The sequence below is a fragment of the Rhea americana genome, unplaced genomic scaffold (assembly GCF_003343005.1).
Source record: "Rhea americana isolate MKP2758 unplaced genomic scaffold, rheAme1 scaffold_42, whole genome shotgun sequence".
Classification (NCBI taxonomy): Eukaryota; Metazoa; Chordata; class Aves; order Rheiformes; family Rheidae; genus Rhea; species Rhea americana.
This window is the reverse complement of record NW_028186557.1, coordinates 5892966-5919274: the sequence shown is the minus strand read 5'-3', so window position 1 is coordinate 5919274 and position 26309 is coordinate 5892966. Positions and strand designations below refer to the sequence as shown.

Genomic DNA, 26309 nt, shown 5'->3' with positions numbered 1-26309 from the left:
AAAAAAAAAAGTTATTTTTTTGACAATTACAGTTTTCTGAGCTGGATGAGCTTGATGGTTAGACAAATGCCAGGGGTGCATAAATGTGTGAGTGGGACTTTGTCCTTTAATCAGCTACTATTTTGGGTCAGCAGTAATGACAAAACCCATCCTAATGCTCTTTTAGTATAGCGCTCTCATCCTTAGTGGCATGCCTGCATCTCAAATAAAGTGACTTCTATGATTAAAAATGGTTTTAATTGTTCATATAGCTGCACGAGGACTTCCATCTGAAAAGAAAATTAAGGTAGTGTTTTTTTCTTTTACACTTATAACTGGTGTTACTGTACCCAGGAATGTGAAGCATGACTGAAACTGAAGATACAGCCTTGCATTTCATCCTTGCTTGTGCTTATTTTGAATCYCTTAAAGTTGCACACAAAACAGTGATAGATATGATAGGTTTCAGTAATATTCATGGKTTTTTTTGAATAAGTTTTCAGGCCTTCATTTAACTTGGAGTCTTATTTAAAGATTGAAAATTAACTCGTTCTATTACTACTTTGACATTTTGTGCTTTTTTGATAATTTAAATTCATCTAGTTACAGCAATGGGCTTTATAAAGTGTAATAAAATTATTGTCCAGGGTTTTAATGAACCGTTGCAAGGCTTCATTGTAACTAGCTAGAATAAGAAGAGTTGCAGAGGAAGGGGGTTCTAGATGGGAAGTGGCGAAAGAACAAACCTCAGCCTTGAAGRGCTGCAGTGAGGTACTGGCCTATAAAACTGTCAAGAGTAGTCTTAGAAGAAAATGGAATATAAGACCTTGGGGAGAGTTAGTGCATTTTTATGTTATCAACCCTCCATCACCACATTATACTTTCCCTCCCGACATAAAGTGATTAATCGAACTTTAMTTTTTAAATATAGTACTTCAGGTTAAGTATTCTGGATGGTGACATTAGAATCTTGGAATGCAAAAGGCTAAGGACACATCGGCATTTGTGATAGGAGTTGGAGAGGCTGTGAATTTAGATCTTGGATAAAGCAGAATGAAATTAGAAATGAATTATAGCTGCACCGAGGAAACAGCCATGAAGGAGCTTTTGTTAGTATAGTATAGATGGTTTTTCTAGGTTTGTTGGACTGTATGAGGTGAGAGCTTTTTCCAGGTGGCTTGTCTAAAATCCTTTCAAAAAACAAGATGTGATTGCATTTCGTATTGCAGGTTTGACTTAAAACTTCTTGTAATTAAGCAGGATGACCATCTAGTTACGAGGTCAGGACCTATCTGTGTTCTGAGTTATAGGCTGCCAAGGGAGATGGTAGTAATGTTGACAGTTAATACAATCATGTTCTCTGACTGTTCTGGTATAATACTTAGTAGCTGCAACTTTATTTTCCTTCATAGAGTAGTAGGAAGTTACAGACAAGAGATCAGTCAGAGCAGATAAAGTAGCTGAAGCAGTTCAGTGGAATGGGCGGTTATCATTGCCTTAAAAGTTGTTTTGAGCTTTAGCTTAACAACTTGTGAAATAATGTTTCAAACTTGGGACATAGGCTGAGAGTTTTATAGCTTATATAAATATTTCACTAGATAYGGAAAAAATTTAAATCCGAGAATTCTAGCAACCCTAGATTTTTATTTGAGGTACATGATAAACGATTAATCATGCAGAAGTCTTCTTTGAAGGATTAGATGAGAAGAGGAATCTGTGCAGAGAGGTAGGCGATTGCCATTCATCAACAAAAGAACTCTTAGTATTGRGAGAGAGTCAGGATCCTGGAGTGGTCAAGAAGGCTTTGCTGGGAGTTGCACAGAGCTTTTTAAAAGGAAATGGGTAATGATCTTGAATAGCCAGGATGGAGTCATTGGAGAGCATGATTGATGTCCAGTGATACAGAGGAGACAGGAGGCAGCAACTAAGTCTAAAAAGGATACATATTGATGTTGAATTCTCCTTTCTGCTTTAATTGCTGATTTGACTTATTTTACCATTCCCCCCCCCCCCCAGTATTTTTGAGAGCTTCCTTCGTCTAAGGTAGCTTGTGTCTTGCAAGCTCACTAATAAGGCAGTGGGAGTTTAGCCATAATAATGAAGGTACATTACTGTGGATTGCCTCTCAACAAAGACCGTCTGGAATATACATTGTATATGTGGAAATCAGATGGGTCTTTAAACCTCAACTGCCAGTTTTGAACCAGCTAAGGGAAGTCACATGTATATCCATTTGACTATATACTGTCTAGTGAAGATGTGCAGGCTGCAAAAGGTAGATTGTGTTGCTGTGTTTGAAACCATGGTCTTTGCTTGATGATAAACCTCACTGTTGGACCTGCTAAAAACAAATTAAAAAAATACATGTTATGGGAGTCCTAGTCAAGGTCACATTTTAGAAATAGTCCAAATGAACGTGCCTGTCTGCATGTCTCTGTAGAATGTCTAGATTTTTACCCTTCTACTGTTCTTTCTCAGAAGAACAGATACTTTGCCACCAGTTATGGTTATTTTGATTATATTTTGCCATGGCTGTAACTCTTGTTGAGGATGTACTTGTAGTTTGGATATTGTGGTGGTGTTTATTACCTTCTTTGTAGTGTAGAAAAGATCTCAGAACTTGCAGTAGCCTATTGTACCTTGGTATCTTCAGCTTGTTTCACCTAGAGATTAACTGTAGGTAAGGAAGAGAGGGCTTTGAAACACACTTTATTGTCTTTTCTCATGCTAATTACTTGATATCGAGACAGTAGTTAAATTAAATGCCAGGGACGATCTAGATATTTCATGTGAACRCAACAGCAGATACATGTTGTGAATGCACTTAGTAAAAACAGCTGAGGTATCTCTTAAACTTCTCCATTAGAGAATCCCAGCGTAGTTTGAGAAAATCTGTCAGAGGTTAGCAGTTTCTCTTTAAAGATTTTTTGTGTTCTCTCTCATTACTTTTATGTTTTATAACTATTGGAGATTACTTCTTCCAGTGAATTGTCTCTTAGCTTTTTAGAACCGTCCCAATACTTTGCAGTGAGTAGTGCTGTTACTGTATCCAGCTGTCATCGCTTGTTTTCTTAGCAAAATTTATGTATTTGGTCTGAGAAAGTTTCACCTTTCATGTCATTATTTGGTTGCTGAGTGCTTCAGACAGTGTAGAAAACATGGTTGATGGATGCATTCCTTAAAATGAAACCTCTGTTTGGGTTCAGGTTATGTTAATGGCTTTCTCTTTTCACATAGTTTTGCATAAAATTTGAATAAAATTGCATTATTAGTTTTAAAAGCTTTGAAGGGCTGCAAGGAGATCACCAGAATTGTTCTTCTTCATGCAAGTACACAAAGTGATGAAAAACATTTAATCTGAGATATTGTCTCAGATATTTGTTTTGCAAAGTAAATCCCATTGGAGACTGTTCCTTTTAGCTCYGGACATTAGTTTTCAAAGTTCTTCAAGAAGCTAATATTGACCTTTTTTAAACCAGAACATCTGTGACATCTGTTTTTCGGGGGGGATTTGGTTTTCCGTTGGACTGTATACTGCTGAATTCTTGCCTATTTATCTTGCACAGTTTACAGCTGCTGTGAGTAACCCAATTTCTGGCTTAAAATATTCCTTTCAACTGCATTATTAATGTAGTGTTAAGTCCCCTTGACCAAAGAACTGATGAATTTGTTTGTTTTCATTAAGTTCCAGATTAAGAGTCTAAATTCTACAAGTATATAAATAGAGTAATAAACCTACTTAAGCACTTGGGTACTTCTAGAGTATAGCTTAAGCTTTTCAGCATTTATTCCTTGTAATACTGTTTTTATATTTGGGCAAAACGGGGATTTTCTTGCCTTTTGTAGAGTAAATTATGTTTTTATATAAATAGAGGGATGACATGATTAAGTTAAAATGATCTTAGGTTGATCTTCAAAGGATGCAGTTCTTAAATCCTGTAACAAAAGCATGATACTTTTGCTGTCTATTACCAATAACTCTTGATTATTGCAGTTGGAACCTGCACAAATAACTTAGTTACCTCTCAGTATGTTTAACAAAGACCATTTAAGTAGATTTTTCCCCCTCTTTGTGCTACTTTTCCCATAGGATTCAAAGAATTGTTTTGAATGGCTTAATGTTTGCTTTCTCAGAAATGCTGTCCCAGATTCAATTCAAGTGGTTTCCAGAGTAACTCTACTGATAGTAAGATCCCTTCTAATTCCACTACCGAGAGTCCGTCCAAACTTGCTGAGTGTCTGTGTGTGTTTGTCAGGGGAAGCATTGGATTTCTTTTTGTGCATCCAACTAAAAGGGGGCTGTATCAATGTGAAGTTGATACTGTGAGTACAGCTGCAGGTGCTCACACTGACAGTGCTGAAGTTTAAGAGCCTGGATCTTTCCTGGTRTAACTGTAGCCTTGCTTCAGAGGTGGCGTATTTAGAGTTTAACTTCCTCRTGGTTTTGAGGAGATAGGAACATCAGCAAGAGTAACATAAGGAAAAGCTTGTTTGTTTGTTTGTTTTTTTTTCTCTGAGCTACTAGCATGTCTTTGGAGGAAGAATCAACAAAGTTATGTAAATAAATGAGCTATATGTATGCAACCTGTTTAATTTGTATTTGACTATTCCAGCTTTTTTTCTTCAAGTTGGTAACTGTGATCTTGGATAAAACTCCTTCTCATGTATGGATCAAAGAATGAATAAGAGCTTGTTAATGGAGGATAGCAGGAGTTGTAAAGAAGGAAGGACAGGAATAGAATCCGCCTAAAGATTTTTGTGTTTAGCTTTGGCAGCTCTGTAAAATGGAGCAAGGGGTGAAACCACTGATCCTGGCATTTATTCTGGGCTGTTTTGATGAATTTAGTCTGCTGAAAATTGGCTTTTCCTGAGTGGTGAACAATCAGACTTGTGGTCCTTTGGAAGTGTGTGATATACTAGCCATAAATTAATTGATAAGGGATATTACGCCCCTGTGAAAGAAAGCAAATGTATGCATTTACTGTACAAAGATCCTTCCCGATGTAATTGTCTAAGATGYAGAGAAGTGGCAATGTGAATTTTATGACTTGTCCCGAAATTAAATTGATACTGTGTTAATGTGGAACTTAAATTTCTAGACCTTTTAAAACTAAATCCTGAGTATTCAGAATGAAATAGTTTGAATATATGAAGTGTGATAGTRTGGATTTTAGGGGAGTTGCTTGCTATACTTGCTGTCTTGCAAATGTCTCTTTCTTGCAGTTGTCTTTCTGGTCACATTCAGAAGTCGTTTATTTGCCTCCATGGCTAATAGATAATGTTTTATTTTATTTTATTTTTTTTAACTTTGGTTTTTCTGTAGAGGAGAGTTTCTATGCAGAAAGCTAATATATGAATTTACAACACACTGGCTATTCTGCACAAGCTTCCTCACTGATGCTCAAAGTACTTCAGGTTTTTTTTTGCCCATTGGCTTTCAAAACAGACTAAGCTGCCTTGCACTTCAGGGTTACTGGTATCCGTGTTGAGAGTTCATAGTAAGCATTTGCAATGTGCCTGTTAAGCAGTAAGGTAACTTGTACAATCTACAGAAAATGGATTTTCGTAATAGAACAGGCACATGTGGATCTTTCTGTGAATTTGACTTTCCTTTTGTATGTGTGTGCATATATATTTATATTTTATTTTATTTTAAGGATTGGACCTATCCCATGAGGAGAGAGATGCAGGTATGGCACACTTTGGTTTCTTTTCATTTGAGCAAAAAAAMCCCAGTGGTGCATTCAGTAAGAAAAATAAACTCCCCTACAAAAGAGCTGGTACCTGAATCAAACTTCAGATGTCAGGTATCAGGCATCACTGTGGAAGAGATGTGATTCTCCAGAGGAGCAAAGARAAATTTAATTGTTCCCAAACATGCCTCACATGCAGATGAGCTAGTTCCGGAGATGGCAGGAGCTTTGTATAGCAAGGGGTTTTAGTGGGGAGGGGGGAGAGTTGCTGGTTAGAACAAAGGCATGGATCTCTGTTGTGCAAGTACCCCCCCCCCCAAAAAAAAAAAATGGCATTTGATGAGTCTTGTGCTTTTCCCTCAGAATCCCCCAAATGCATTATTTTGTCTTCAAGAATGTTCTTAAGAGATAGTCGCTAAAAAATATTGGAGCTTTGCTTTTTGACTTAAATTTTGTTAGATGTTCTCAAGTAGGAGCCCTGAACAGCTATAACTTTCATATCATGTCAGCTAAATTTTCTGCTCAGGATAAGATCTTTAGATGTACCTGACTTTAACGATGGAGCGATAACTGGTTAAAAATGAGTATTTTTCTATTATTAGCGTAAAGCTAGCTGACTTACTGCGTGCGTATCAGGTAACGAGTTCCCTTGAAGCCCGTATTTGTCCTGGGGCTGAGTAAGGTGTGGCAATCTAACCTGAACTTAATCCAAGTAATTTCTGTTCCAAAATAAGATCTCTTACACAAAGATCATGTTTCTTTTATTCTGCCAAATCGATTTTCCCTTGCCTTGTTATAAATGACACTTGATATCATGTCTCTCACTAACATGCAAATTACTTGTTTCCATGGCCATAGTTTGGGTTGAGTGCAATGTATTATTTTAAATAATTTTGAGTTGATATTGAATATCTATTTTTTTCCACACTAGGAAATTTTACCTGGGTTATTTTTAGGCCCATATTCTTCAGCTATGAAAAGCAAGGTATGATTTTTTTTTTTCTTTCTTCTGTTTTCGAAATAGTCTCTCATAAGAACACTTKGCTGTGGTGATTTATTACTGTGGGGAATATGTTCAAGTGTAYGCATATGTCTTTATACCTGTAATTTGGTCACAACTGTTAATAAAATCCTCTAGCATCTCTCACTCCATTTTGATCAAAGTAATATATTATGCATTTATGGGATGGTTCCTTTAGCCCAAAGGATAATCTGACTGGGCCAGGTATCTAAGGCCTCCCTCTTTCCAGAGTGGGTCTGAACTGCCCCATCCCTCTATTACATGGTGGTGCAGTTGACACTTACTTAACTAGCATGCAAGCTAGAGAGTTACTTGGGGGGAGGGGGAACCCTGGTTGTTTGTTAAAACTGTTCACTAACTGTTCATTAAAACTGTGAATTTTATAGTTAATCTTAAAAAATTTTTCTTAGAAAAAAGTAAATATCTGAGATGTGAACACTACTGGTGCAGGCAATCTATTTCATTTACTAAAAGTGTTACAAGGTAAATCAAAACTGGGCAGTTATGTCTGTGTAGTAAAATAAGTTGAGCAGTGCTTGACTTTATTGTGTATGCAACCTGTTTCTTTGCATCTACAAGTTTACATCACAGTTTAAATGATCTGACCTTCCGTGGTGTAATTCCAGCAAGAATTCAATGCTAGCTGAAAATTACTACAACAAGGAGGAACTTGCAATTTCAGAAGATCTGAAATGTGGGCAGAGACAAACAAGTTTGCTAAATATCATCTTTGCTGATTTTTTTAATCATTGTTAGATTTTTTTTTTCTTGTAACCCCTAATGGTTGTGTGTTGTCTTTTTTGGAAAGACAAYATTTGCATATCAGAAAACTAGCCCCAACTTTCCTTGAGAATTCATCTAATCCTATTGTATATTTAAGTATAGCTTTTATTTTTATTACTMTGTAATTAAGTTGATTCTATAGTTAAACTTGACTTTTTCTTTTTCTCCCAGCTACCTACACTTCAGAAACATGGAATAACCCATGTAATATGCATACGGCAAAACATTGAAGCAAATTTTATTAAACCGAACTTCCAACAGTTATTTAGGTGAGAAATGAACATAACATTCAAAACTATGAACAATGATTGTCTTTCTTTTAAAAGTCTAGTTTTGTATTAGCAATATTTTTTTGCTAATGTTCTTCCCAAGTATTTTCATATCAAAATTGTCAAATTGTTTGAAAAAAAAATAAGGTATTGAAAAGACTCTTGAATCCAAACCATAAAGTATGTTCATCCTGCTAAATTCTAGACATGAGCAATTCCACAAAATGAGAAACATCCTTTAGTTTATGGTAGTTGTTGTCACTCATTAAATTGTTCRTTCTGAGTACAGTTTGTCCTGTTAAAAGCACTTGTCACTAACTTGATCAGAAAATTTTCATCTCTGAAAAAGCTGCCAGAAAAGCCCCAGAAAAGAGTACTGGCCCATATTTACATATTGATGTTGAGAATGTGAGTATATGACATACAACGTTCAAACACAGATGGGTGCTGTAGCATAGCACTTCTGGGTTTCTTCTGGATTCTTGCTAGGAGTGTTGGAGGATACCCTCACTTACTTCCTCTCCTCCCTTTATCGCGGCTGAGGAGGTGGCTTCCTTGCAGTAGTTGTGGAGCCCGGAGTGGAAAGTGAAGCCGTGTGGGCAGTGTTGACTTCTTTATTGAAGCTTGAGCACTGTAGCAGGATGCAGTTGCCTGCACACGTAGATGTGGTGGCAACATCCAGTGTTGTTGTGTACTCATAGTAATTGTTTTCATTGCAGGTATTTAGTCTTGGATATTGCAGATAATCCAGTGGAAAATATAATACGATTTTTCCCTATGGTAAGTATTTATGTATTAACGTGAATGAATTGGGAGTGAAGTTGTCCAGTARGAAAATTTTTCTGAACTGACAGATACAAAGTTTCAAATCTGGGATGCCCAAGCTGAGGCACCTTAAGAGTTCCCAGCCCTGCCATGTGCGTGCTAAGTAGCAGGGTGGGTTATCTCAACTCTGCCTCGCTTTCTAGGCTTACAGAAAGGACTTATACAACACTGCTCTCACAGACTATTTGTTACTGTCTTTTTCTCCTCTCCTTTATTTCTGAACACTCAGGTCATGGGAGAATGCCAATTATTTTGAAACGTCTTGGCCTGTAGGAGACTTTATTTTTCCTTCTCTCAATGGAAAATGGAAACTAGTTGATGGAATTTAAGTTTTACAGCATCTGGAAGCATGTGTTTACTATAGAAGACTTAAAATAACTAACTTAAACAGTATCCATTACATACTGAAATTTGGAAGCAGAATAAACCCTTAGTTTTGAGCTATGATTTTGTACTTTTAGGTTAGTTTGCAACAGAGCTCAAGCATTTTGTTCCTTCCTCCACTCAAAAAATCCAAAATTCTTCTGACCTCGCTATATGTATCAGAGGTAGTCATGTATGTTTTTACAGAAGAGGAAGGCAAGTTAGTTAATGGTCTCCTGCTCCCTGAAGTRTAATGCCTTTTGATTGAACAACATCCTTTGCAAGTCTTGTGGTTACTAACATGGTAGTAGCTCTGTATTGGCTCTTTGAGCCCAGTGTGAGTGTTGTCGTGTTGTGTCCTCCCCTGTCCTCCCCCCCCCCAAAAAAAAAAAAAGAAAGAAAGAAATCTAGCTTTTGCTTTTTGTCTGATCTGCTGTTTCAACACTTTAACATAATTGTCTCTTCTATATGTGCTGCTCTGTTATGAGTGTTTTCYGTTTCTTTGTATTGTTACATCTGATAGTTGTCCTACCATCAATATCAGCTTTCTTACCAGTGACTTCAGATATTGAGTTTCCTTTTTTTGTTTTTGGGGTGTCTTTTTCTTACCTCTCTCTCTACAAGAGGAGATTCTATATTTCCAACCACTTCTGTGTCTACCAAGGCTCTTCTGTGCTGTAATGCCTAAGTATTTGAAAGAAGCAGCTGAAAACAGAGAAGATCCAGCAGGATTTGGTCCATCAATACCTAGCATTATTTCAGAGAGCTCACTTGATCATGTCTCATTTTAKAGAGTGATTAGACCTGTTTCTATAATGGAAAATATCCTTAGAGAACTTTCAGGAAGATTTAAGACTACTGTTATCCATGCTGCGGCCTGGACCGTGTCAGTGTTATTCGCCCCTTCTCCTTGCCGCCCTTCCAAGCTGTTAGGCAAAGATGTTTGGAGGTTACTTTAATTATAGTGTAATAACTGGTTATGTTAGGATTGTAAATAACACACAAAGCAGATCTTARTGCCTTTTGGAAATTAAATGTGTCTGGCTTCACGCTACTTTTCCCTGACARTTTTATGGATAGTTAGAAGTACAAAAGAAATCTTAAGTGTTTTTACAGACTTAGACATTTCTACTGTACGAAGTGAGTTATTGTTGCTTTACATGGAGACTGTTATTCTACCAGATTTAAATGCAAGTGGCAATATCATCTAGAATTTTCTGAAACTGAGTCTTTAATTTTTTTTCTTTTTAGACTAAAGAATTTATTGATGGAAGTTTACAGAGTGGAGGTAAAGTCAGATCTACTTTTTTCCTTCATCTGCTAATATAGTGTTGCTAATGCTTTAAAAATTTAGTGGTATGTATCAGACGTTCTTAAGTACGAGATCTTAAATTTGGGTGTTTATTTTGGTTGTCTTGAACCATATTATGCAAGTTGAGAGCAAAGTATTCTTTCCTTTTGCCTCAAACTGGATGACAAAACCCTTTGTCTTTTTCTTCTCTTTTAACTATGATCTGTGCATGAGTTTTGCCCCTTCTCTAATGAAAGGATGTAAATCTGCGTTGTGGTCCTAGGAATACAGATTTTGTTAAAATCCTTAGAGGAGCAGGAATCCATGCTTCTGTATCCCAGGGCAGTGATGGACAGAATCTAGTTAGTAATCTACAGTGAAGTGTAAGATGTACCTATTRTTCCCCAGAAAGTATCTTGATAGTGCATGGCTGTTCATAAGAAGGAGAAACTTAAAACATTTTTTTTCTAGTCTACACAAGTAGCTTTTTTTTTTCTCCTCAGGAAAAGTTCTTGTCCATGGAAATGCAGGGATTTCTAGAAGGTAGGAGACTATGCTTTTTGCTTTTTCTATTTTTGAAACCATGAGAATATATTTTTTTTTCTATTTTTTTTTCTATTTCTTTTCAGTGCTGCCTTAGTTATTGCATACATAATGGAAACGTTTGGGGTGAAGTACAGGTAAGAAAAGAATGTGAACATTACGTGGTCTTGTAGTTAACCGCTTGTCTGAAAAGGCTGAAGTACGAGAATGTTTAACAGATAAGACTGATCCATCTGTAGGTACTAACTTTTAAATTCGAGTGGCTTAAGTAAATAGTTTTGGAGAGAATGTAAACACTTCCATATTGTAGCATAAGCCTGTTGTTACCTATTGAAATTGAGTCACCACTTTCCACAAGGCAAACTTTGCCATTTCTGTTTAGCAGGGGTTTGTTTATACCCTTTCTTGAAGAAGTAGGTACCTGCTGCTAGTGGAAACAGGATGCTGGTCTAGATACGTTGATGCCGTGCTGTAAAACTCCRTGTACTGGAGGCCCCAAGAGGTTGTTGTTAAGTAGTGTGTTGAAAACAAGCCAGCATCTTGTTTTCAACAGGTGGGCAAATAGTATGTTACAACTATGTAACAACATAATGTTACAACAAAATTCCTATTTTGCCCCAACAGTGTGTTACACAGACTAGTTTCAGGGAGCTCTTAAAGGCTATATATTTTCTAAGAACTGGTAATCAGAAGAAAAAACTCATGCAACCATAGAGACTTGTCGGAGTCTGTTTKCCGCTGAAATGTTTTCTCTCTCCCTGTTTTCTTAAGGGATGCATTTACTTATGTTCAAGAAAGAAGATTCTGTATTAATCCTAATGCTGGATTTGTCCATCAACTTCAGGTGACCTTCTTTTTTTTTCTTTTTCTTTTTTTTTCCTTTTTCTGGTCATAATCCAAAAGCAATTTCAATCATCTTGCTACAAAACAGCCATTTCTACTTAGGCTTAAGGTATGTTGTAAAAGGATGCTTCAAATTTCAGAAATCATAGTAGAGGTTGGGAGGAAGAAGAGTTGTGTATCTTAGCTCATTAGACTTGAGTTTTAGAAAAGGAAATGAAGGAATGGAGGAGAAGTGAAAATCCTGTTTGTGCAATGGCTAAGAGGCTCTGAAGTAGTCTACTGGTGGCYAAGAAAACCTTAAAGAGGCTGTGGTGTGCATTGAGATGCTTCTTGGCAGTTGAATTCGTAGATGATGATAACATTCATAGGTTTGAAAAAGCAAATTGTCATGAAGTTGCTTTATCACTGTATTTCGTGAGTCTATTAGGGGAATGGCGGGTAAACTTGAGGATAGTGTGCTGAAACAGATTTGCAAYRTCTCCAGTACATTACTTGGCTGGTGATAAGATGATTGGAATCTCCTGAGGTGTGTGTGTGGGGGGGGGGTTTGTTTTGTTTGTTTGTGTATTTTAGCATCTCCTTTTGAGGAGGAATTTGTAGTTCTGAATGTGTGACGTGTCAGTAGGACACAGCTTCAAGACTGCGGCTTTTTTTTTTTTTTTAAAAAAAAACTGTTTGATTTGCCTGCTGGAAAAAACAATGAGTTCTCTAAACATTCTGACACAATTTTTTTAATGAAAAAAAAAATCATTAGCCTTTGTTTTCTTCTCTGCTCTGTCCTCCTGACACTTTGTTGTTCTTGTCAGAATAGTATCTACTTTCAAATCTGTGCTTTCCTGTAAGATACCAKCTAATCTGTCCTACTGAATTTTCCAAATTAGTCCTTTTTACTCCTTAAAGTAYTGTACCAATTCAATAGCAATATTTATCATCAAACCTTTTCAGGAATATGAAGCCATCTATCTAGCAAAATTAACCATCCAGATGATGTCACCACTGCAGCTGGAGAGATCTCTTTCTGTTTCGCCTGGTACTACAGGTGAGAAGCCACTTATCTGTTGTGTGATACTATCTGTCTCCTTGAAAAAGGAAGTAGCTGAAYTTGGTCTTATAAGATGATTTTTCTCACTCCATAAGTAAACCTGCAGTGGTAGCAGCAAATCTCAAAGTTTTGCTAAGGAAATGGCTCTGGTTAGTGTACAAACCTTCCAAACTTCAGAGTGGATTACTTAAATGTTCAGTTCTCCCCTATGTGTACTTATTTCCATAGTATGTTGTAGAAAGATCATGCTTCTCCCTATCCTTCAAAAGTTTCAAGTTCTCTGCAGGAATCAAGAGGCACAGGTTGTAAGGACAGTAATTATGTTATGAACACTAACTGCTTAAAAATAAAGCAGTTGCTTTTGAAGAAGGTTCTGCTATGTGCCTAAACAAGTAGGAAAGGGATTAGGGTAYGTAGAAAACATTACTGTGATCACTTGTAAAACAAGTGTACCAGTAGCAACCCCTTCTAAAGGTGAGTGAAAATGGAGCCTGGGGGGAGATGTGAAGAAGTCAGTGAAATGGATGGGTACTTAGAAATTTATTTTCCTTATGCAGAAGTACAGGGGAGAAAGTGTGCAACTGGCTGGGAAAAATCCTGTCCCAAAAGCTGAATGGTTTATAAAGGTAGACTTCTTTGGAAGAAGAGTGCAACAAAAACTGCCCTGTAGCCCTGCTCAGAGCTGCTGCTTATYATAGCTGATGTTTTCAGGTGTATTCTTTTTCCTTTTCCTTTTGTAGGAAGTTTAAAGCGAATGCATGAGGAGGATGAAGAACTTGGAAACATGCAAGTGGCAGCAGCACAGAATGGATGATATCTGAGGACACCATTTGTATTGTCAATTCCTGCCAAGCAAGGTGAAGAGAACTGGGGGAAAAGAACTAATAATGCAAAATGAACACACACACACACACACAGCTTCTTTACAATTACATGTTGCTTTCAGATGTAAGTCTGCCTCTGCAACACACTAAGCAACATTTTTAAGATGTTGGACTTCTTGAATGAATAGATGGCACTGATTGTTTTACTCCTTTTTTACACTTTACAGTTTTATTCTAAACCAAGATTTTTTGGACTTGCAAAGAGGTATTATTGCAATAATGCACTTTTCATACTTGAAATTTCTTTATTTGTATGATATAAAGTTATTACTTTAAACAAAATGCAAGCTGGGGGGATTTGTTTATAAAGTTATTTGTGTAATTTATAACAAGAGACTTTAGTAAAGAAAAAGTTTGCTAAAATTCACTTTGTTCTCAGTGTATATTATGACCTTGCTCCTCCAAGTGTGGCTTTGTCAACAGTAGTGCATAGTGCAGTTTGTARTCAGCATTGGTCTGATTAGTATTAACTCTTTACCATGTTAGAAAACCTCATTATATACTGAATTGTTTTGAGACTGACATTCTGAGGCTGATTCGAGAGAAAATACTGTTCTAAGAAGCTCTACCTCTTTCAATCAAATTAATTTACTTTACCAGAGTACTGCTTAATTATTTAATAACATAGCCATGCACTAAATTAATACAGAAGGCAGCTACAAATTTAACACACATTAAAACTGAAATCTTTCAGCCTGTTTTAAAAAGCAGTTTGTTAAATCAGGTATCAGATGATTTAAGAAGTYAGTTAAACATGCCAGTATGATCCAGCTGTCTACTAGAATATTGCATCTTCAAACTGGTATTGAAAAARTATTTCCTAATGTAGGCCAGCATTTGCATCATTTGAGGTAAAAATTGGGTTAGTATTTGAAAACTGAGGCCCAAAGCACCAGCYATAGTAATATCAAGAACAAAAGGATTCACCTCAGCTCCTCTGAAGCATTAGTCAGTTAAGGCCACACACTTACCAATRCTTCAGAGTTGCCAGATTGGGTATTGTCAACGCATTTCATGCAGCTTTAACTCTTCCCCCTTCTCAGATGCACAGTGATAGGCACTGCTTGTGTCAGCACAGTCTCGATTCTGCATCTCTCTGCTTTATTTGCCAGTCAACCTGTTAGATGAAAGATATGCTTGTAGAGCATTGTGTTAGCTGAGCAAATAGCAAAGCTGTTAAAATGACTGGTGTATTTGGGAAAAATGATCTTCTAATTGGACTATACTTCAGAGGTGAACAGGTGGGGTCAAGACTGAACTGATATCAAAGAGGCCTTTAGGGATCTGAGCATCCAGCCTCCTTCCCTGTACTCTGTCTATCCGGACACATCCATACCAGTGTCCTCTGTGGGCCTCAGAATGAACAACTGGTTCTGAGGATGTAAGTAGCAGCCTCATCTGGCCTGATGGACTGTGTGAAAGCCAGAGGAAGCCAGGAAGAAGGCTGAGGGGATCTTTGAAGGTAGAGATGTTTGAACCTGAAGGCATGAATCTGAACTGTGAAGCCATTTTGCAGCGTGAGGATCTCTTTGGAGAGGCTGTCCTTTTTGCTATGGGATTGTCCAGGAGCTTGTTTACTTTGTAGGAGCTCTGCCTCAGTCTGTGTGTTCAAGCTAAGTTGACCACGCCTGTGACTTACTGTTCTTTGCTTAGTCACTGCTTCTCTGCCTTTTCCTGGGACTGCCCAGAAAGCTTGCTGGGCCCTTAGCATGTGCCAAGGCTGGTTTTGCTTGGGGACCTCTTAGAAGTAGTTGGCAGATTTTGGATTGAAAACTAGTGACTGGATTAAAACAGTCTGCTAGAGCAGACACTGGTGACACCTGTGGAAGAAATTCTCTAACAGCAAGTCAGGCTGAATGAAAGCATCTGGGTGAGGTTTTATGGCCTAATAATCCCTTCTCCTGTGGAATGTGAAGGCCTTGGAGTGCATGCAGGGARAGCTCACACCTTCAGAGAAGCTGAACCAGTAGGTGCTCTGGCCCCTGCCACCTGCTTTGGTGATGGAGCAGTGCAAATTCTTTTTTTATATGTGATGCTTTAGCCAGAAAGCCTTTAGCTTAAAAAATGTTGTTATCTCTTTTTAAGAACTACAGCTTGCCAGTCTTACAGACCAGCTTGGCATGCAGTGCTGGTTTTGCAGTTGTGAGGTTTATTATGTGCTCCTACACTGACTCTCTCTGAAAGAATGTTTCTGGGGCTGCTGGGAAGTAAGTTGTCAGCTGCTTCACCGCTTACTCCAGAGTGTTACCATGAGAGTGCAATGGCTACTTACTCATGTCATGTGGGGGTTGTAGATGTCTCTGTGTGGCTCACCAGATCCTGTCAGCTACAAGCTTCTGATGAAACCAGGACGGGAACCAAACTTTAATTTAAAATTGCTTCCCAAAATAGGGCCTCTCCTAGGGTCCCTTGAGAAATGGTAGAGATGAAACACAGATGGACCAACCCTGTTGATTCATCTGACTATCCCTTGCCAAAGAGGCTTGCTCATGTGCAGTCTGGGTCTGTTACCTCAGCAGGGTTTGGTGCTTCCCTGGGGAGGCTGTTTCACAAACCAACAAGCTTCATGATGATGGATTTCCCACCAATCTTTCTTTTTATTATTATTTTATTTTTATTTTTATTAATTTTTTTTTCATTTTAGTCTGCCTGCCTTGCAGGTTGAAGCCTCTGATCCTGAGGAACGCTGAGATTAGATTTTCTCATACATGCTACTATCAAGCCTTTTATTTAAAAGTTGTTGTAACTTTTTCTGTTCTGTGTTTAGCTTGCTTCTGGTGGGTATCTCAATTGTGGTGTGTGTTCTGACGATACTGAGGAAAAAAMCAAAGGTGAGAAGAGGTGGCAAGGATCCAGTTTCAGGCCCAGGTACTTTACAGGGCTGCTCAGTGTTTGTATCTTTTCTGAGGAAACAGCCCCAYGTACTCAGGGTCCCTGCTTGGTTCATTGCCCTCTGCTGCACCTAAGTTTAGGAGATGCCTGGTATGTTTCAATAGCACCTCTTGCTGTTTCCTTTTTGTGGCATTTTTCTAGTCCCTGCAAACTGACAGTTTAAAACACAGGTGCTTGTGTAGTAGGTGTTCTTCCAGCTGGCTGTGACATGCCTGAAACCACAGGGGCACGTGTACGTTACCCAGTTTGGCRGTAGCAGCTCTACCACATCTGCCTGCGCTTCGCAGCGCCCTTCCCCCTCATCCCAAGGCAGTAGAGTTTAGCCCTTCATGAGCTGTGGGTGTGACAGTTAGGCCAGTTTCTGGCCCACAACTCAGCCACAAACATCTCGGCCTTTCCGCAGGTGGAAGGCTGTGCTAAAGCCAACCTTCCTCTAGAAGAGGACTTCCTAACAGTCTAGCAGTGAAGCAGGTGTGACAGCAGGTGACTGTATCTTTTCTGGCTAAGCGCAGGGCCTCTGTAACAGAGACTGTGCTGGTAGTGGTAGTTTGCCAAGGTTGAGCATGTCACCTCTGTCACCAAGAGCTCTTCAAAGCTAAAGAGCCGCTGATGAGCTGGATTCCTCCCAGCGAAGGCGTTGTCATGCAGCTGTCAAACTAATTAGTTTGTTTTACAGTGATCTAAGCTGGGTACACAGTCACCTGCTCCTCACATATACTGATCTTTTCATTAACTCATAATGAGGGACCTGGAGCGATTTAGATAGTGTAGATATTGTGGAATTGAAATAATCCACTTAAAATTAGTGGAAAGTCAACTTTGATTAAAACAGAGGCAAGAAAATCCACCTCGGTCAGCTGGGCCTGCATAAATTAGTAGCTGACTTTAATAATAACTAGTTCAGATTTGGGGCTTGAGAGCCTGAACTCTTCTAACAGTTTACACACAGGGTGGAGACCGAGCTTTGCCTTGGAGAACACCCCCTAGCACCAAGGGGTGCCTGGGCCTAAGCACAGGGATGTGAGCAGCTGCTGAGCGCAGAGGGACCCTGCTGTGCTGTGGAGCTCGTGTCATGACAGCCGGTAGGTTCTCTTAAGCCTCCTCCATCCAGTGCAAAATTGGGTGGCCTAAATGCAAGGAGAGCTAACCAGAGAGGAGCAGCCAATACAGAGTTCCTTACAAAGCAGGGGCGGGGGGGGGGATCTATCTATTTTTCTGGCTTTCTCTGCCCCTAAGCAAGAAAAGGGGATGGCACCTGTGTCGCTCACACCAGGGTTTGCCCAGTGTGCCCACAGGGAAGAACTGGGCTCCTCAGGCTTTTCTTTTTGCACAGTCATCAAGCTGTTTGGATGTGCTCTAACACCCAGATGTGGGAACCAGAGCGAGCGGAAACCTTCCTCTGCAGACCTGCTTCACAGAAGTCATATTTGTGAGAGTGCAAATACGGGCATCTGACGCATGCTTAAAATCAATATGAAATCTCAGAAAAAAATGTTCTTCTCAGTCTAGGGAAAGACGAACAAAGGTAGTTGTAGCTGACAGCACAGCTCTGGAAAGATAAAATAGATATAGGCTCACTCCGGATACCTACCTCCATGCAAAACACACTAATGCACAAAACCGAGCAGATCCATCTGGCAGTCTTTATTTATTCAGCTTAAACAAAGATTTTTTAAAAAAATAATCAATAAATAAAACATAGACATCACCAAGGAAACACTATATTGAGTGGAGTACCATCAGGAACATTAAATAGAACCCCCACCACAGCTTAAAGTAGCTCTCCACACCACAATGGAAAGAACATTTTGTAAGGCCTAACTGTTCACAAACGAGACTGGCTGTTCTGTACAAACCTTCATGTATTTATAATGCCCTATTCATAGATGTAGGATTTGTCACTCTTTACACAAAACACTACTGTTGGAACGAGGGCTTTGTACATTATTTACTTGCCACCCGTGGCAAAAGTGCTAAAAATCATTTATCCAACATTATAGCAAGAGGGATGCTCCAAAGCAGCAACAATCCCCTGGGACCAGGATCTGGGCTTTCTCTGCCAGTTAGCAATGCAATATGCATAAGTGGTTACCAGCAAAACCACCGCGCACCTGGCCCTAAGGAGTTCAAGTACAGCAAGTTGGTCAGATGTGTTCAGTGAAGCCGAATGCATTACTGCCTTTTCACAGACACAGGCATTAACTGCCAATCCCAAGTCACACTCCTGTTGAATATTAGCGAGAGCCCCACTAAAGGGGGGATATACTCTATACTCCGTCTGTCAGACGTTCCAGTTTCTCAGTTACCTTTGCCCTGTCACAAACCATGGGTTTGTTTGTCAGAAAAAAAGTAACTACCCTGAAAAACACAGTAAGTTATCAGCTAAAGTGCAGGGCCCCAGCAGTATTAAGTGTGTATCCATTTACACTCCATAGCGTCAGCTTCAGCACCGCCTGCAAGGGTCTCCCCTACCAGCACTGGCTGTAAGTTCAGTTTTGGAAAATAGTGCTTATAAAACTTTAGGTACATTAACATCGTTATCATCAACAGCACTTACGTGAGGTTTCATGGAAAGAACAGAACAAATTCCCATTCTATAGCACTGATTCTGCACAAGAGAAGCATCCCTACGTGAGTTACATCTTCCATCCGTGAAGTACAGACAGGAGCACAATCCCATGGTCTGTACTTTGACTACCAAGAAAAGAAGCGCAAAACTTTAGAAAAATACAATGCAAGAAAAAATTTGAGATAAAAATATATACCTTTGGTTAAAAACCATCCCCTTAACAAGATCCTTTGCAACCCAGCTAGAACAAAAAAGCTTCACTTCAACTGAAAATTAGTTCTAAGAACTCATTTCCTATCCCAGAGAACTCTTCTAAAATGTCAGTAAGTTTTTTTGCAAGTTTTACACATTTGATGTTGAGTATTTATAGGGATTGTTATATTTGCAGCAATGAATTATATAAATTTTCCACAAAGAATGTTTGTCACACAAGCTCCTCCACCAACAGTCCTTCAAAAAAAAAAAAAAAAAAAAAAAATCTAAGTTCTTAATTAAAGAACCGTTGAAACATGTAATTTTCTTCAGATACCGAATAGCCAAACTTCTTATAGAAAGCCACATTTTTTGGCAGACACTCGAGAGTAATTTTGTAACAGTTCAGTCTCTTACTGAGCAATGTAAGGGTGGCTGTTAATCTGGAAAAGAGAGAAAAATAGTGGTTAAAGGAAACAGATCTGAACACTGAATCCATTTACATTTAACTAGCTGAAGTTATCAGTGGAACCACTTTTGGAAATAAACTTAAGGACATTTAATTCCCACAAGAAATAGAGTCCAAATTTTCCACAGGAAAGATCTCTTGAAATGCTTTTAGTGGTCCTGTTTTTTTCCTAAAGCTCTGTAGAAAACAACATTCCACTCCAAGTATCAGCTAATTTTCCCATTGAAAACACAAACACATTTGGTAGATCCACCTATTTCATAGCAGGTTACAGGGCCATTGCAAATGCCTGCTCACCACGGAGCAGCCCTTCCCCAGCCTTAGGCCTGTAATACTGAAGTTTTAGAGCACGCTACAATTTCCCTCTGTACACAGGACAGCTCCCACCCCAAGGGAAAAGGGTGAAGCAGCGCCCTGGAGGCTGTTTTCTTTACCTCTGCTTGCGCTCTGCCAACTAGTGACACCTTTTGGCTAAATTCTTCAAGGTGTCTCAGCAGGGAAGATCTGCCAGGCTACCCTGGAGAGCTAAAATCCAGCACTTAGTTCTGGCGAGCGACCCCATGGCGATCGCTTCCTTTAACTGAGCACTACATCTTCCAGAGATGACAGGCAGATGGCACGCTGAGGGCAGTAACTCTGCGTTACYTCCAGCACCCAAAAACGGATGGGCTGGTTTGGAGTAACAGCCACCAACAGACATCATCTTCCCCTGCCACACTGACTGCAGCTTCAGCCCTCTCTCCTACCGCAGAGGGTGAGTGTGCAGACACGACCCAGGGTCATTTCAGTTAGCTTGCTTGCTGGCCCTGATCAGCACCTCATCTGTGTTCACGGGGTGGGGGCAACTGGACAAGGGGCTCCTGCGCTGCCTGGTGCTACCCRGCAAAGATGGTGAAATACTTACAGTTTACCAAGCTGCTTTCCTCTGCATTCACCACTTACGACTACATCTTCTATCCTTCCTCTCTGCGAAAATACAGGCAAGTGTTAGTTTAGTAGCACACTGTTGTGTTAATTTCCCTATTGCTCTGTGTTTCTCACTTGGATTTTCTGCTAACTGGATGCAAACTTTAGTAATTCCTCCCGTAGTTGACATACTCGTCATGCCCCTTCCAGCACCTAGAGCAGGAGTTGCAGTCACACCACAGCCATTCTGTGGCTCCATTTCACATGTCTGACTGGGGCTCCACGGTWGCGAGATCCCCAGCCATCTGCTCAAGGAGAACCAAGTCTGACTAATTCAAAAGTTACAGGGAGGGAGAATGGGGCAGATACAAATTTGCTCTTTATCCTAAAAAAAAGCCAAAGCTTCCTTTTACTATTTAGCTGAGCACCCAAGAAAGAGAGATGTTTCTAAAATGTCTTCGCCACTGAGTCAGTAGAGCATACTTTGTCACACAGTAGCACCATAAAAATAACAAATGGACATAGTTTGGGGACAGAACCTTTTTCTTCACATTACAGCTGCAGCGAGAGAATGTACCTTTGCACATGAGTGCGTGAACTTATGTTCTATAACCAGGGTTGCTGTAGCAACAATTTGTCCAAGATTTGTATCTTCTATAACAGTAACATAGTAATCTCCAGATCTCTTCATGTGTTCAAATGTTTCTGTGGGAGCAAACAGACATTAAAACAGTCACTTCTAACACTTGCAACAGATTCCGAATGCAGATCACTGAAGAATTCAGAATCACAAGCCAAGCTGTGACCAAGACACTAGAACCAGAAAGCCCCAGAGCCTGACTAGCCCCTAAAGAAACAAAACTAGGATAACGTAGGAATGAAACAAGTGCCTTTTCCTTAGCTTCTAGGAGAACCTTCCTTCCCTAGCATCTCTACAGATGCACTAGGACCAAGTTGGCAGTATCTACACCAGGTCTTTTTACTTCGCAAGGAAACCAGTGAAATGAGCTCATAACTAACGATCTACAATCAAAGGCAAGTCTCAGCTTTGCTATTGGCATTGCAATCATTCAGCCAAAACAAGCCATCACCCAGTAACCTGTTATGCCCTTCCTGTTCAAAAGCTGGTATACAACTTAGGCGTGCTCCAGCCAAGAAGCCCTTTGAGGTAGTAGCAATTGAATCCAAAGCCAAGTGCCAAGGTCTGCCTTAGAAGTTTTTTTTTTAAAAAAAATCCCTCTGGCATCAAGCAGTCAGGACTCAGACACCAAAGTAGTTTTGCTGTCATCATCAGTATCTTTTGGTCACAGCAATCTCTCTGGMAACACCAAGAAATAATGATATACTCACTGATAAACTGCTCTGGGCTTACAACTCCAGTTTCAGTCAGCTGACCCAGAACCTTAAAAAAGCCTGTTATAAAAGAGGAAAAAAAAACCAAACAAACAAACAAAAAAAAAAACAGTGAAGTATAAAGACACAACATTAGCTCCAAAAGTACCAAACAACCTGAGATGACTTCTGGAGAGTTAACAGCCCCATGGCACCATCTAATTGCTTGCATATAAAATAGTACATTCTGCATATTATAAAAATAGACTGTAATCTTAAAAAAAAAGGACCAAACTCATGCCTTGAACTATGCTGAAGGACCAGCTAATGCATCAGCAGCAAGCTGCAACTTGACTACACAAAAAAGACATGCATTTAAGCAAGAAAAATATAAACCTGAAATTATCCAAATACAAAGCTATACATTCAAAACAATCTTTTTTTCCAAGTTCCAGATCTGAAGAAATCTTCATACACTCAAAGTAAGATGCTGGCTTACATTACTTTAATAAAGAGACCAATAAGAACAGTTATACTCCTTTTCAAAGGGTGGTGAACAGAAAGCCATGAACTATCTGTAAGACTTAAGATTTTTAAGATTGGTTTCAAGTTTATTAACAGAGTAAAAGCAATTTTGAATATCAACCAGCATATGAGCAATCATTCTAATGCCAAGTGCTTAGATTTCTTACTGACAAAAATAACTCAAGTCCRATAAAAGAAACAATTCTTAACTACTGAAAAATACCTCAGGAATATATATTATTATCTAGTCCCACACCCTGCTTTAGTCTGTGATGATCATTAAGCAGGATTCTACCTCGATTTAAATCAGCTGTGCAAAGAGGTCTCATAACCAGGCCATCTCCTGGATCTAAAGGAGAAATGGCAGGAGAAAACGTCACCGTGTTCTCACTCCAGTCAAGTTCGTGGAGGATATTTGGGTCAAACATCGGTGTGTCATCAGGCATCACAGTTGCAACAGGCATCATAGCTGCAACAGGTGTTCTGGAAGAGAATGCATATTGATAAGGAACATTTTGTTTTGCTATCGTTTTAATAGCATATTTAGATATTTTCCTTGGTTACATTGTGCCATACGATGTTTCCCAGAGATGTAAAGAAAGGTGGATGAAACCAGAACTTGTTCACTTTATCTTTCCAGTGAAGTTTTTAAACTTCACTGGACTAGTACATTGGGTTAAATAAAGAGCACACACAGTGACGCAGTGCACATTATCTAAAGTCAATACAAACAGAACTTTTATGTTTGTGCTAGGAGGTTAACGGTGTTCTTTTTTTTTTGGGGGGGGGGGGGAGAGAAGGCAGCTACGGCATTGACATTCAGCCTCTATGTCCGTTTAAAAAGGAAAGCATCTAGCACTCTCAAGAAACATCGCTAACATACTGTTTACAGACTCTAGAGGTGACTTGCATAAATATTCCTCAGATTTTAAACCAGTGGTAGGAATAGTGCAATTTTTTAAATCAGTCCCATTACATATACACATTTATTTTCTCAGCCACGAGCCACCATACAGCTGAAAACACAGATGATTTAATAGCCTGCATGCATGCTTATAGTCCATGAAACATTTTTCATGCAGTCATCTTTCCTTTGTATATTTACAAAATCAAATGCCATCTCAGCTATAAAGTGTAGCGCCTTATCGTCCATGAGCAGATAAAATGTAAAGATGCCAAGATGATGGTGAGCTACGTGTTAATGGTTAAAAAGAGAGCTAGGAATTGTACATTATTTGAGGTTAGGGAGACATGGAAATAAATGGATATACTGTACTGATTGCCAGATACAGGAAAATTACTTCTACTTTCTTATTTGTAAAGTATCTGGTGATATTCTAGAATAAACAGAGCTTTATCACTGGAAATTCTCCTGAGACTAGATTCTTTATACATCTTCAGATTAACCTAGTTGAACCACAGAAGATGTGCTAGTCACATACACTGTTTGACAGGTCAAAATAAACATCACCAAGAAAAAGTTGATGGGGATGAATACTTTTCAAAATAATATATATTATAATCTTGTTAAGTTGCCTAGAAAAGGTGCTTCTATGAAGCATTTCACTGAGACTACAGCATGCAAGCTTCAAAACAGAACGCAGTTCTGAAAACTCAAATGAAAAAGCTTCTTAAAAGAAAAAGTCTATCTTTTTTATGCCACCTGCTGGTATACACCGGCCTTTAAACCCACATTCCCTTAAACAATCTTATATGTAAATATAWAAAAAAAATAATTAAATAGCAACAAAAGCTCTCATCACATTTGAATTCTGAAAATGAAAGAGTAGGAAAAATATGGAAAGAAAAACCTTCTTATACATAGAGAGTAAGAATTGAGAATTCGGGTTTTCTGAGTCACGATTTTGAGCTTTAGTGATCAGATCATGCTGATACATGCAGGGGACTGCAAACCCATAACCAGTATTTTAATAATGTCAGTGCTAAGCAACACTCTAGTTTCCCTAGTTAAAGCAGCTCACCTGACATCTCTATTTCTAAATCTCCGTTATTGTAAAACTGCCATTTACCTGTCCATTAAAAWGCCTTCCTAAAATTCATGATTGTCCACACAACATTCAAATAATGTTCTATGCAGAATAAAAGAAAAAAAATTATCTCATTTCTCATTACAGAATACTAAGTAAACACACCAGTAGAAAAGCACATGAAATAAATAGAAATTTTCATACTTTCCAAGTAGCCAGTATATTTTTAACTAAAGTGACAAACTAATACTTATTTTCCAAACTACCACAGGCACAGCTAGTGCAGTGTCGGGTTTGAACCAGAGATTTCACATATTTTCTGGAGTTAGGGATACCTTTGACTCARTAAAAATACATTGGCCAAATAAAAAACTTTATCAGTACACAGTGAGGAAGAGCTCAGGCCTGTTTCAATGGATTACCAACTTCCCCTCCAAGCCTACCAGGCTTTCAGGACCAAGTTCTGGTGTTGGTGCACGCCAGCAGTCCCCATGGGAGACAGCGAACGAGGCACTGGTCTCCCCGACAGCATCCTGGGCTCTAGCAGCCTCTGTATCTAAGTGTCAATGTGACMGTCAGCCTCCCTCTCCCACCCCGCATCCCTCTGCCGCGCTCTTTTCCAGGAAGCAGCAGCAGGGTGGACAGGGATGAAGTAAGCCATGTCTCGGATCTTCYCAAGCAGAGCTGCCAGCCCCTCGTTGCTCATCAGAGAGACCTTCAAGGGGAGCAAGCGCCCATTTGGGCAGAGCTCAGCTCCAGGGGGGAGCAGGGGCAGACCCCAGCAGTGAAGAGCCCCACGTGCACCCCAGTGGGGAGTTAACAGCAACCCCCCAGCAGAAGCAGCCTCTCAAAGGGGGTCTCCATAGCCATACACAACCCCTGGGGAGGGGGTCCCCACCACTACAGCAGCCTCTCAAGAGGTGTCCCCACACCCCTCCCCCGATGGGGGGACAGAAAAAGCAGTCTCTCAAGGGGGTCCCCACAAGTGGAGGAGCCTCTCGGGGGGGGTCCCCACAGCCCCCCCACAGCCCCTCAGGGTTTCCCCACAGCTGGAGGAGCCTCTCGGGGGGGTCCCCACAGCTCCCCCCAGCCCCTCAGGGTGTCCCCACAGCTGGAGGAGTCTCTCAAAGGGGGGGTCCCCACAGCCCCCCCCCAGCCCCCACCAGCCCCTCAGGGTGTCCCCACAGCTGGAGGAGTCTCTCAAAGGGGGGGTCCCCACAGCCCCCCCACAGCCCCCCCCAGCCCCTCAGGGTGTCCCCACACCTGGAGGAGCCTCTCGGGGGGGGTCTCCCCACAGCCCCTCAGGGGGTCCCCACCGCCCCCCAAAGCCCCTCAGCGGATTCCCCACAGCAGAAGCAGACTCCCGACGGGGTCCCCTCAGCCCCCCGGCACCCGCAGCCCGCCACCCCCCTGCGGCGCCGCCCGCCCCACGGCGCCGCCGCGAGCAGCTCCCGAGCGCCCACAGTACCGGCTCCAGCCGCCGCCGCCGCCGCCCGCACGAGGCAACGGCTCCAACGGCTCCAACGGCTCCAACGCCGCACGCACCGGCTCCGCCGCACGGACGTGGCACGGGGGCGGGGCCCGGCACGCACGCACGCCCGCGCGCAGCCAATCGCCGCCCGGCGGCCCCGCCCCGCCTCTCTCACCGCCCGGAACTCGGGGGCAGCCCCTCCCCGGCGCCGGCCTCGCGACCTTCGGGAACCGCCCCGCCCCCTCGCGCCGATTGGACAGAGGGGAGGCGGGTGGTCACGCCCCTCCCCGCGAGGCCACGCCCCCCCCGCGCGGCTCCGGCCTCAAGATGGCGGCGGGGAGCGCGCGCGGGGGCTGTGTGGGGAGCGGCGGCCGCTTCCCGCCGCCGCGAGGCCCCGTCGTGGCCGAGGAGGCTGCTCCGCCCGCCGGG

General features: G+C 40.7%; 2 protein-coding genes across 6 annotated transcripts; one reads left to right on the top strand and one right to left on the bottom strand.

Annotated features, from left to right (window-relative positions):
• Positions 1–5488: 5488 nt before the first annotated feature.
• Positions 5489–13903, top strand: STYX (serine/threonine/tyrosine interacting protein). The gene is made up of 10 exons (XM_085315125.1): positions 5489–5669; positions 6604–6657; positions 7648–7745; positions 8465–8525; positions 10185–10221; positions 10728–10767; positions 10854–10904; positions 11539–11611; positions 12556–12649; positions 13393–13903. Exons 1-10 carry the CDS (start codon positions 5535–5537, stop codon positions 13464–13466), a joined length of 717 nt encoding a protein of 238 aa, XP_085171251.1. The 5' UTR covers positions 5489–5534; the 3' UTR covers positions 13467–13903.
• Positions 13904–18052: 4149 nt separating this feature from the next.
• GNPNAT1 (glucosamine-phosphate N-acetyltransferase 1) lies at positions 18053–25976 on the bottom strand. 5 transcript variants are annotated; one of them, XM_085315121.1, is made up of 8 exons: positions 25878–25904; positions 24853–24965; positions 24452–24511; positions 22717–22904; positions 21915–21977; positions 21142–21269; positions 20563–20624; positions 18053–19632 (listed from the first exon to the last, which is right to left on the bottom strand). In XM_085315121.1, exons 3-8 carry the CDS (start codon positions 24457–24459, stop codon positions 19485–19487), a joined length of 597 nt encoding a protein of 198 aa, XP_085171247.1. In that variant the 5' UTR covers positions 24460–24511; positions 24853–24965; positions 25878–25904; the 3' UTR covers positions 18053–19484. The 5 variants fall into 5 exon arrangements, with proteins under 5 accessions (XP_085171247.1, XP_085171246.1, XP_085171248.1 ...); XM_085315120.1 differs by lacking the exon at positions 24853–24965 and having other exon boundaries at positions 25878–25965; XM_085315122.1 differs by lacking the exon at positions 24452–24511.
• Positions 25977–26309: the final 333 nt, after the last annotated feature.

What these genes read in the sequence shown, in the direction of transcription:
- STYX (XM_085315125.1), top strand. Translation starts at nt 5,535, where the DNA reads ATGGATTTTCGTAATAGAACAGGCACATGTGGATCTTTCTGTGAATTT. An exon ending in TAATACGATTTTTCCCTATG is followed by an intron (nt 8,526 to 10,184) that starts GTAAGTATTTAT and finishes TTTTCTTTTTAG; the next exon opens with ACTAAAGAATTTATTGATGG. An exon ending in AATGCAGGGATTTCTAGAAG is followed by an intron (nt 10,768 to 10,853) that starts GTAGGAGACTAT and finishes ATTTCTTTTCAG; the next exon opens with TGCTGCCTTAGTTATTGCAT.
- GNPNAT1 (XM_085315120.1), bottom strand. An exon ending in AAGCCCAGAGCAGTTTATCA is followed by an intron (nt 21,270 to 21,914) that starts GTGAGTATATCA and finishes TTGCTCCCACAG; the next exon opens with AAACATTTGAACACATGAAG. An exon ending in GGAAAGCAGCTTGGTAAACT is followed by an intron (nt 19,633 to 20,562) that starts GTAAGTATTTCA and finishes TCTCTTTTCCAG; the next exon opens with ATTAACAGCCACCCTTACAT.